Here is a 12,212-nt window from a genome sequence, read left to right on the forward strand (position 1 = left end):
AAACTTGGTAATTTTCCCAAACATGGTCAATTTCCTTAAAATAAAATAATTAATTAAGATGGTCAGTTTCCTTAAAATAAAATAATTAATTAAGATGGTCATTTCAAGGAGACTAAAAGAAAGAAGATGCCTGATAATTTTCATAAATATTTATAGAAGACTAGGAGATGATCAATTTCCTTAAAATAAAATAATTAATTAGTATAAACATGCACACTTATAGTATTAATTATTATCATCATAAAATTATATATTAATTTTAAAAGCTATGCAATTTTGTTAAAGTTTATAGTTTTTTAGATGTATAGAGATGTTAATTATTTAACATACAAAAATATAATAAGTAGGTTATAAATAATTCAAGTTAGATTCCAATATATAATAATTCTTTCGATTTGATTTAATGCATATATGTAATATATTTATATAACTATATAATTCTCTTAAAATTGCATGCCTAAGTAATAAAAGTAATTTCGCCAGTAAAAAAAAGAATTGTAATAACATTGGATATAGTTATATGATAATAATCACTCACTTGAATATTAAAAGTAACAATATTATCAACGAGATCAGTGAGAGTGGTAGAAAGACCAACGGGAGTAGTGAAATAATAAATATTAATGCGGCAATAGTGAAAGTAACAATAATTACGGCGGGAGTAGTGAAATTATCAATATTAATGCGGCAGTAGTGACAGTGACAATAATTACGACGGGAGTAGTGAAAGTAACAATGATTATGGGCAAGTAGTGAAATGCCATTACTATTGTTTCATTAATAAGGGTAAAATATTAATAGCGGGAGTAGTGAATTTGTCTCAAAATTTATTTCATCGTAATTTTAGGATATGTTATAAAAAATATATTAATGACAAATTTATGTGTTATGCAACTTTAAGTAATTTTATTTAGGGTTTGTTTGGATAGGAGGATTTGGAGGGAAAGAGTGGGGAGAGAAAGGAAGGGATGATAAATCCTTTGTTTGGTTAGCAAAATGGAGGTGGAGGGATTTGGAGGGGAGGGAAAATGAATCCCTCCACTTCCCCCTCCAAGCCAAATTATTTCCTCTCCAACAAAGGCAAGATTTGGAGGGAAAATGACCTCCTCCCTTCTCCCTCCCCTTCCCTTCCATCCCTTTCTCTTCCCTCCTTCTCCCTCCCCTCCCTTTCCCTCCACTTTTGCTATCCAAACACACCCTTAGTGAAAAAAAAATTAATGGTAAATAGAGGTCGAGCACCAATACTAGTATGGAGTATTTCGTGTCCCCATACGAAAATTATCCGGACAACGCCCGGGCATGAAATCTACTGAGAAGATATAATTAATACTCCGTAGTACGATTTAATTTGGGATTAATTGAAGTTGAGATTATTATGGGAAGATCACACATAGTTGGGATTTTTGCCCATACTACATATATGCCCTCGGCCTCTTATGAGCTGCCTCAAATCTCATTGAGATATGCCTATTAACTATTAAGTATTACCCAATACCCACCCCCATCTGCATTGTCAAATCTCCAATTCCAAACAGCCAAATTGCAGTTTTAAGCCGTCGGTCGATTCAGGTGCTTAGCTCTCTTTTACCTCTTATTTAATTTTAATGTGTTTATTCTATTTCCACATTCAAAGTCGATAACTTTAATTGATTAATCATTAGTTTATTGTGAAATTTCTGAGTGCATCTTTATATTTCTTGCCGTCTGTGTTTTGCAGACAATATAATCATGTGTGAGGTGTTAATGACAATGACAAGAAAGTTCTCAAAGGCAAGGAAAAAGGATGGATGTATATGTCGCTTACCAATCGAGCTTCTCCAGATCATAGTTAACTACCTTTCTATACTTGATTATTTCTCTATTTGTGTTGTTTCCAAGTGTTGGCGCTCTCTCTTTAAAAGCTGCTTGCCTTGTGTTCCCAAAACTGGGGAGGAAGGGACAACCCTACCCTGGTTTGTGTCCTTGAGAAGGGTTTTGCCACCACCTAGTATCTATAGGATGGGCTCAGAGTTCTATACAACAGGAGAATTAGGGGACCTGTCTACAGAACGTACTTACCGGCTTAATAATATACCAGAACTTTGTGGAACCCGATTTCTTGTTTCAAGGCATGGTTGGCTGCTACTTTTCTCTTCTGAAACGTCTGCTTTGTTCTTTTTCAGTCCATTTTCACGGGCAAGGATAGACCTTCCTCCCATTGATGTTGCTAAGTTAACAAATCCCATGTTTGACTTCTCAGCTTCCCCAACATCTCCAGACTGCATGGTATTCGCCATAAGCTGTGACGGTGATTTTCACTATAGGACATTTACATGTCAGCGTGGCAATTCAAATTGGAAAACAGTTGCTCATTGGTACGTTTGTCCAGGTTGTATCGCTAACACAATTTATGTGAAGGGGGTTTGGTATTGCTTTGATTTTACGGGCAGTTTCATTATTTTCAACCCATCCACATCTGAGCTGAAAAGGGTTAAAAATTTTGACAAACGTAATTGTGACAATAGCCGTGTGTCGTACGTTATGAAACATGGTGACCAACTTAGTATTTGTACCCACGATGTATTTTCTGAGGAGATCTCCGTAAGTGGACCAGACGTTGAAAGGGAATATAGAAGCTTGTATTGCCCTAAAAATATCGAGACCCTGCTGCGCAAATCGGTCAAGCAAGCACTGCCGCTGTTGCAGGGCAAGTTGGCAATGGATTCGTTTAGCCTATCGTCATGGTGTGCAGTAAATGTTTCAGATGGCGGGATGGAATTTTACTGGCACGAGATTATGAGTGTGGTCAGTTTGAGGTGTGAGGATCGAGGTATTAATCGATGCCCCAAGGGCAATTGCAGGATTGTCGCATGGTTTCCACCTACATGGGTCGACTCTTCCTTGAGCTTGAAATGGGCATGATGGGGGATTGTAGGTTTATCATCTTTCTATTGCATTTCTTCATCAACAGTGAGCTTCCATGAAACTTTTATTTCACCTACATTACTTTTGTGTTCCAGGAGACACGGGGTTTGCTATATTCCGCCCCTAGTTTTACCCATTCCACCCCTAACATATTACCTTATTGCCCTTAAATTATTAAAACTCCTTTATATATTACTTCCTCGTTTTTTTCTTATTTTCGAATTCCGATTTCAAAATTTAAAAAATCTGCTGCAAAAATTAACAAAATCAAAATTGTTTCAAAAATCAAAACCCCACATATCACTTTTCATTCGTTTCGTATTTTAGTAACATTGATTTTAGTACATTTATAAACGATAATTAATAACAAAAAATGATTAAATTACAAACAAAAATGACGATTAGAAACGGACAAAATTTCAAACCGGGGCAGCTTTATACTAGGTAACTAGGGTGTCCGATTTCGATGAAGTTTTTTTTTTCAAATCGCACAACTTTATGAGACGAACATAATGGTAAAAAAAATAATTGGAAAGTGGGCTCATTCGTGTGAAAAGCACGAACAAGCCTAGGCTGATTCATGTGATTTACACGAAGCAGCCTAGGTTAGTTCATGTAAATCACACGAATGGGCCTAGGCTAGTTCATGTGGATTACACGAATAGCCCTAGGTCAGTTTATGTGGATTACACGAATGAGTCTAAGCTAGTTCATGTGGATTACACGAACTGGCTCTGGCTGGTTCATGTAAACCACATGAACCGACCTAGGCCAATTCGTGTGTTTTACACGAATGGACCAATTTACATTTTTTTTTCCATTGCGTTCGTCTCGTCGAAATAAGCGATCTGAAAAAAAAAATCGTCGAAAACAGACACCCTAGCACAAAGTTATGGCCGTATAAAGTTTTTCGTTCTTAATCATCAATTTTTTATCTCAGTTTAAATCGTTCATTTCATCAATCATCGTCTAACAGAGGTAAAAAGTTCATTAATTCGCTAGTTCAATATTATTATTTTGTTAATTAATCGGTGATTAATACGATAATTCATATCTAATTTAAGTTACCGTCATCCATTTCCGATTAGTCGATAAAAATTATTGCTAGAAATATTATTTAGAGGGAGACGGGCAAAGTTGGAAAGTTAAACGAATAATAGGGGCGGAATATAGCAATTTTGGGAGACAATCACTATGTAATTTATTTATTTATCTATTAAATTGTAACATTCTGTCTTGATGGTTGATCTTATTTTGTGGATTTTCTTGGTATTGAGTTGCTAGTGAATGTTATGGAAGTGAGATAAGGTTGGCAACATTATATTGTGGTTATTCGGTAATATTATGGAGTCAGTATTAGGAGGCTATGTTGTAATTGAGATGTTATCGTGAGCCGTGTTGTGGTTGTAGTTGAGATGTTATCGTGAGCCGTATTGTGGAAGTAAGTGTGGTTGGCGGACTTGGTGTTAGGTGTCCAGGTTTTATAGGTTGGGTTTAAACATTCGGGGACGAAGTTCTTTTTAAGGGGGGAAGACTGTAATACTACGGATTTTCATAAGCTAAGTACTCGACCGAGTAGAGCCTACTCGGCCGAGTAGTGCTAATTGTGTATTCTGTTTTGGTTCTGCCGAGGAATACTCGGCCGAGTATGATGAATACTCGACCGAGTAGAGGATACTCGGCCGAGTATACTCTTTACTCGACTGAGTATCCGGTCTGGCGAGTAATATTTCAGCGATTTGATGCGGGAGTGTTTAGGGTTATTTAATATTAAGAATCAGTTTCTAAACGTCATTTCAACCCTAATTATTTTACGATTACTCTAATCACTCTCTAATTACTCCCTAATCATTCCCTAATCCTCCATTGTGTGTGTGCAATCGTCGTAGTTCTTGCATTCAATCCTTCATTCTACTGTTGGTAAGTCCTTGTTCTCCATGTCATTTATGTTCTTTTAGGGTTTGTTCTTGATTATGAATTGGGGGAAATGGGGGTTTTGCAGTTAGTGATTGGAATTATGTGATTGTTGTTGTAGGTGACGATGTGGTATTTGTTATGCATATTGTATGATTGATTGCAGTATAGCGGATTGCGAAAAGGTAGGGTTTCTCCTACTCAGTACTGTTAATTGATTGAGATTGCATAGGTTTTATAATTGTTGTTATCTGCTGATCATCGGAGGTTGGGTGTTGTGGTGACGGTGTTGGTGTGGTTGTGTTGTGACGGTTGTGGTGTTGTGATAGCTGTGATGCTGTGTGTGTGATTGTGGTGGAGTCACTTACGGGAGTGGCTTCACACCCTAGTTCGCCCTCCGTGGAACCCGCCATGGGAGGGGATGTGCACATTAAGGGACAGGGATTGTTAGTCGCTCGTTGATGAGCTGGACTAGGTGGGGATGGGCTGCGGTCACCCACTGGCGGCGAGGATTACTGTTGTGATGGGTAATCTGGCGGGGCTACACACTACGGTGTGTAGTCGATTCTTGTGTGAGATCGGGAGACCGGGGATGGAGGATGATCACCGGTTGCATTGTTTGTTTGTCTTATATTGATTGAGCAGATCGACCCCGTGTTGTTGTTTTGTAAAACTGCGGTGATCCATTCGGGGATGGTGAGCAGATTATGACAGGTAATGCAGATGTTTAGCTATGGGACAGTCATGGGGAGTCATCACTCGAGTCTAGCTTCCGCCGTCAAGAGACTTAGTTTGCATTCTTTGTAGTTGATAGACCTTTCACAGTTATACTTTGGTTTGGTTTTGGAAACATGTAATCACTAACTCTTTATACTTTAATAAAAGTTGTTTGGAATTGGTAACTTTGATATACTAATCTCGGGAAACCGAGATGGTAACAGTCTTTCATGTTAGGGTAGTCCTTGGTAAGGTACCTTGTTATGAGGGAGTGTTACACTACTACCTCGGGAAACCGAGATGGTAACACCTTCATATACTGAAATGGTCCTTAGTAAGGCATCCTGGTGTACGGGGGTGTTACAAGTCAAAAGAATTGACTCATAAGAATACTATAGTAGCTCTTGCCACGACCATCCTTTATGAATTACCAGAACTCTATAAGCGGTCACTGCCCGACAGAGTGTCCCATACAGTCTGCCTATGTGATCGACTAGTTATCCCATATGACTCTATGGCACTTGAACTTGCCATCAATCGCATCACACTCTAGTCACTTCGAGACGTCACCTCATATAAGTAACTAGGGGCGAATACCATGTCAATCCAGTTCACTTTAATCAATTTGTTTCTACAACACATTTGGATTTAACAAGGTAATGGGTGAGTTTAATAAAACCAAACGATAAATGTGATTATCATATATGAATAGTCAATACACTATCACTACATCATATCTTATAATCTTTAGTGTATTATTAACACCAGTTAAAAATGCAATAAAAGCTTGGCAAGTGGATATACCTTATATCCATATGTTACAACTTTGTCAATTGCTTTCTAATAACTTGAATTTATCTCTAAGTATTTGTCTAGGCTTCTTACTAGACTTGAGCTCTTTAACTTGAAAGATGCTCCCACTGTTATCACATAACTTGTGACAAAGTCATTTGTAGAGGGATTCACCCTAAATCACCACGTTGACCATTTAATCACTATTTACTTAGATTCCTTTTGTAGAATTTGCAATGATCGAAACTAAAATACTTATCCAGTTTCTTTATCCTTAGTCAATAAAATTAGCCTAGGATTACGACAAATCCTTTTCGGTTTGGAAACTAAAGTTTGTGCAACCGTTCAACACATAACTTAGTTTATCATCCAAACATATGAACGAATTCTCAATTGTTCTTTAAGGCTTTCATAAGACCATCTTATGAACTAAATTGTTATTGACTTATTATGCTCCAAGCATATAGTCCATCACAGTTTGTGCATCTGTTGGCATACACGATCGTTCTAATGGCGGAAACATTAGAAATCAATTTCATGTAATCAACAACTTAATAGGTTCAGTGAACGACTATGACTCCATCAAAGTAATTCCACTTCCATCATCATGAATAACCCATTCAACCTTGTTGATGTTAAACAGATACGAAAAGATCTTATCATCATAAGACTCTAAACTCCATGCTAATATACTCTCACATAGATTTGGTAATCTAAAGTATATTGCACCTTTTCCTAGTCTCTCAATCACTCTTTCACAGAAGAGAATATTGGTACATTATTCTCAATAAGTAATATGTTATCAACATATAAGCCATGAGAAAATGATTCTGACTCCCACTTAACTTCATGTATAATCATGATTCTTCAATCATGTGAATGAAGCCATTCACTATTATCACATGAACGAAAAGTATAATCCTTTGATGCTTGCTTAAGACCATTCTAGGATCACTTAAGAAAGCTACGCATAATATGTTAGGATTCTTAGATAATTATCTAAGGTTTTGTGTTCCAAACACTTCCTTCTCTAAATTCCCATTTTAGAAAAGCGAATTTTTAATATCATTTGCCATTCTTCATCAAAATGAAATGCGGCAATTCCTAACATAACTTATCTTGATCAACATCTTTATGTCAATCTTATGCATTTAAGTACTCTAAAGCTCTATTTATCTTTAAAGAGACCTTTAAAGTAAATCTACTCTTGAGTAACAATTTTCGGATTGTAATGCAATGGCTCGTTTGTAACAAGATCAATTTGGGATAAGGTCATAATACCATTACTTTCACAAAGCAATGTTTTAACAACAAGACATGTGTGCTAAACTCCCACTGAACTATACTCCCACTCTATCTTTATAGATTATAGTTCCATTACTTTCACAAAGTAACACATTAACTATACCACATGTTTGTGACGATCCAATCTACTCCCACTCTATCTCTTAGAAATACATCTATTTCTTGAGAGATAGCTTTGTGAATCACAAACATATATAGTGAAGTAATTGAAAGTTCGTTTAGATTGACGTGTTAGCACATAAAAGACCAGCTCTATCATGGCAGTTTGATTCATATTATATGCCAGTCTGATCCATGTCATATGTTAAATAGACTCTCTATTTTAGGTATCTACTGGTTGACCATCCGTTTAGAATTACTTGTCTGTTTTGGATTGCAAATTCCCAAAATTGAGTTCGATAATTCAAACCGACTCATATTAGTTTGATCTTATGGGTAATGACACTAGGTCATAATCCATCTTTAATAAATCAAATTTATTACTTAGATCTTTGCCACTACGATCGGATCATAATGCTTTAGTCCTTTGTTCAATTGGTTCTCTACGTCATTTAGAAATTTCTCAAATTTCTCAAATGCTTCACTTTATATTTGATTAAGTAAATATGCCCATATCTACTTAAATTATTGTTAAAAGTGAGGAAGTAGCCATAAATTCTACTTGCGGTGGTGCTTATTAGAACACATACATCGGCATGTATTAGTCCCAACAAATAACTTGCTCGTGTTTCTTTACCATTAAAGGGAGTACAAATCATATTGCAAAGGAGACAAGATTCGCTTATTTCATATGATTTAAAATCAAATGGTCCATTAAATCTAGTCGACACTAGCCTTTAGTGTGTTTCTCATTTGTGTGACCTAATCGAAAAAGCCAAGTGTACAAATCATTTGGATCACTAGTTATGTGTAATACTACGGTTTTATGAGTCTCTGGGTACTCTATCGAGTGGGCCTTACTCTGTCGAGTAAGGGTATTTTGATTTTCGAAACAGTATTCTGCCTGTAGGGTACTCGATCGAGTAGCCTGGGTACTCGATCGAGTAAGTGGCACTCGATCGAGTACGTTAGTTACTCGATCGAGTAAGTCGGTTAACGGGTAATATTTTGACGGGTTTTGTTAATAACGCGGATTAGTATTTATATTACGTTATCTTCTTCCCTAAACACTTTTCATAAAACTAACTCACTCAAAGGAGATTTCAAACTACGTTGTTATCTTCATCAGCATTATTGGCAAATCCCGGAGCTTGAGAGGTCGGATTTCGTTGTTCTTTGTGTCTTTGTGATCCTTGCGTCAAGGGTAAGTCCTTCATACCAATTTTATAGCTTTTGGTTGACTTTGTTTAAACCCTAATTTATGGGATTTGGGTTTTTATGGTTAGTTGTGTTTGTAGTAATTATGTGATTATGTGATAGGAGAAGGATTCGTAGAGGAGAGGTTTTGAGACAGCTACTAAAGATCGTCTGCTGTGTGTGTTTGCTTTCCAGGTAGGGTTTCCCTACTCAGTATTAGTCACATAATGTGGATTGGTGATGTTGGGGTTTGTGTCCTTAACAGTTAGTGCAAGGACTTATAAACCTCTAAAAGGATCAAAGGGCATACTTTGGTATTATTATCAGTTGATCCACGTTTATCAATAACGGTTGGCTTGCTAGATAAGTTTGACGTTATTGTCATACAGATGGCGGTGATCAACTGGTCCCTAAAAGTCACACCTATAGGATACGTTCGAGAGATGTGACGGTATGAAAATACTGTCATGTAGATGCCAAAATTGACTAACCAGTTAGTCCGAGTTATTTGACTAGTAATTAGTCAAATATGTGATGTTGAGATATTATATTTAATACGGATTAAATATCATGGGCTAAGGCGAATTAACCAGTTAATTCGTAAAATTAAATATACGTGATTTATATTTAATTAAATGTATATTAAAAATAATTATACAATACTGTTTTGTCGGACACGTATTAATAATTCAGCTAACCCGTATTATTAGCTGATGCCTTAATTTCCGATAACCGATAACAGTTTATAATCAGACCACGTCATATACACTTAGCGAGTGATGGACCGGACCGCGAGTTTAAGTGAAGAGAAAATGAAAAGCCCATGAGGGCTCCTCTCACTCGGTTTGGCCGAGAATCACCAAGACAAAAGGAGAGCTTTCTCCTCTTGTCTAACCTAATCTCATTTTGCAAAAACCATTAGGGTTTTGGGAATTGTGCCTCCCGAAATTCGGATCTCACATCCTACACAAATCACAAAAACTATCCTCTCAATATTGCAAAGGCAATTAGAGGAATTGATCTAGCACAAGGGCATATCTCGGACTATCTTGGGTGCATCATTTAGGAGGAGGTCTAATTTGATCTCTCATTGCCTTATTGCACTAGGACCGAAGGTTATTTCTAATCTTTATCATTTCATTGTTATTTTCGTTTTATGACTATAAACTACATATGAATTTTGCGTTATAATCCTTAATTCGAAGGGTAGTATACGGATATTAACCCACAATTTACACGGTTGTAATTTTGTCTTGTTTTTCATTTTAATCTTTGAATATTGCATTGTAATCGATATTCATTGCGATATAAAGAAGATCCGTCAAAATGATTGCATCGAATTTCGTGTGGCACATTTTTTCCTTTCGAAAATTTCTGGAAAACCGTGCCTTGATGTTCACGGCCTGTTTTTTTTTCTGTTTTTGCATTGAATTGCGTGCCACACAATTTTGTTAGATCGTTCGATCTCTTGTTTTCATGTTGTTCTTAGCGATTTGTTGTTTTAATCGATAATTACAACAAAATGTAAAGAACATGTCTATTGTATTTTTATTTTAATCCGGATTAGAGTAAATTACGATTGTGTTTTAATCAAACCATTTTGTTTTGATCATGAGTCGCTCACGATTTGAGCCGTGCAAATTTTTTTGCCCTTAGAAGCTCACGGCATTTTCGCCGGTTTAAAAAAAAAAAAAAAAAAAAAAATTTTTTCGGCCCCTGGTACTGTTCACGTCAACAGTACAGAAGAAAAAAAAAAAAAAAAAAAAAAAAAAGGTTTTTGTTTTTCTTTTTCGGCCTTTTTAATGCATAAAATTTCTTTTATGCTCTCGCTTGATTAGTGAAACGGTTCACCCACGCAAAATAAAGTTACATTAACATGATTTATTGTAACGGATTATCTCGGATTAAAATTAACTTGACTCAAGCGGTTTTGTCATGTAATTTTAATTATCTTTGGTGGTTTGGATAAAAATTAAACATAATTACGGAATTATGTCATGAATAATTTTATTTTTAGTTGATGCATTTTATTTATCGTTATAGTTTATTTTGAATGTTTTTGAATGCCTTTTAATTACGTATTTAATTATTTTGCAAACGGTTGTAACTTAGTGTGGCCTTAGTAGAACGTGTTACCGTAATGATGGAACACGGTCTTGGTTGTATTTTGAGATCTCGTATCTCCATTTTATTTCTTTTAATTACAGTTTTTATTTAGAATGTAAATAGGTTTATATTTGTAAATTTTATATTGTAATTTTTGAGAAGACTAAAGTTGGAGACCGGATGCTCACTCCCGCTACATGGATCAAGATGGAACATCAAGACAAGCTTCTCGGGTCCAACGGTGGATTCCAAAGTTGTTTTATGTTTTGTTTTACTAGGATAGGCCACACTAGGAATTTTATTTACGTATCGCATTCATTTATTTATTTTTCGTAACGATATCATGCATCATATTCCGCCTAAAAACCAAACCACCTAATTATTGCATGAAAACTGACACATATAGAGGTCACGAGTTAGTTTTCATTGACATTCTCATGTCACACGATTTTAAAGCCATCATCTAAATTAATTCGTTCACGACAGACGCTAGTTATTCGTTCACTTAAAATGAATTAAAACTTAGTTGATGGGATCTTCCTCGTATAAACAAAAATTGAGAACGGTCTTTATAGGTCAAACTCCAATGAGTCCCTTCTTCGTCGGTAGGCATACTATGACCCCTTCTACGTCGGGTAAGTTGGAACTGATTGACCTATTTTATCTCAACACTATGGTCACTCGTACGATCCTGTGACTATGGTGGACTATAGATAGGATTTACGGAAATCTATCGACCAAGAGTTCTTAGGGAAGAATTAGCTAAACAGTTGGCTTATCAATTTACATAAATTGAATCTTGGGATCACTTGTATCATTCTTGAGGGAGATCAATAATGCAAGTGCGAGAGTCTACATGTTTAAAATGAATTTTAAAATAGACTTAAATCACCTCGATGAGTTGCTTATTTCGTTTTGTTTTTCTTTCTTTTTCGGTGTAGATCACGTTTTAAATCGCTAAACAACAAATGGCTGGTTCTCCCGATAACCCAATGCCAAGTGCCACATTGGACCGTGAGTCCGGGCTTCGGATCTTCATGAATCGGATGAATCGGTCTACTCGATCGAAGAATGATGGATCTAACTTCGCGGACCGGGAGGCGGCATTACGGAATGCCGCCGCGCGATGGGAAGCTCAAATATTTATTAGAGCCCCTCCCGCAAACCCAGGTCCCACG

General features: G+C 36.4%; 1 protein-coding gene across 3 annotated transcripts; it reads left to right on the forward strand.

Annotated features, from left to right (window-relative positions):
- Positions 1-1,466: 1,466 nt before the first annotated feature.
- Positions 1,467-5,728, forward strand: LOC141600353 (F-box protein At3g56470-like). Of its 3 annotated transcripts, XR_012524295.1 has the most exons (4): positions 1,467-1,569; positions 1,718-2,949; positions 4,940-5,003; positions 5,523-5,728. XR_012524295.1 is itself a non-coding variant. In XM_074420577.1 (3 exons), exons 2-3 carry the CDS (start codon positions 1,729-1,731, stop codon positions 2,899-2,901), a joined length of 1,047 nt encoding a protein of 348 aa, XP_074276678.1. In that variant the 5' UTR covers positions 1,467-1,569; positions 1,718-1,728; the 3' UTR covers positions 2,902-4,202. The 3 variants fall into 3 exon arrangements, 2 of the variants coding, with proteins under 2 accessions (XP_074276678.1, XP_074276677.1); XM_074420577.1 differs by lacking the exons at positions 4,940-5,003; positions 5,523-5,728 and having other exon boundaries at positions 1,718-2,113; positions 2,240-4,202; XM_074420576.1 differs by lacking the exons at positions 4,940-5,003; positions 5,523-5,728 and having other exon boundaries at positions 1,718-4,202.
- The last annotated feature ends 6,484 nt before the right edge of the window (positions 5,729-12,212 follow it).

This window comes from Silene latifolia, chromosome 9, assembly GCF_048544455.1.
Source record: "Silene latifolia isolate original U9 population chromosome 9, ASM4854445v1, whole genome shotgun sequence".
In the NCBI taxonomy this organism is placed as follows: Eukaryota; Viridiplantae; Streptophyta; class Magnoliopsida; order Caryophyllales; family Caryophyllaceae; genus Silene; species Silene latifolia.

Bases quoted from the DNA above. Each gene is read 5' to 3' on its own strand.
- LOC141600353 (XM_074420576.1), top strand. From the start codon at position 1,729: ATGTGTGAGGTGTTAATGACAATGACAAGAAAGTTCTCAAAGGCAAGG.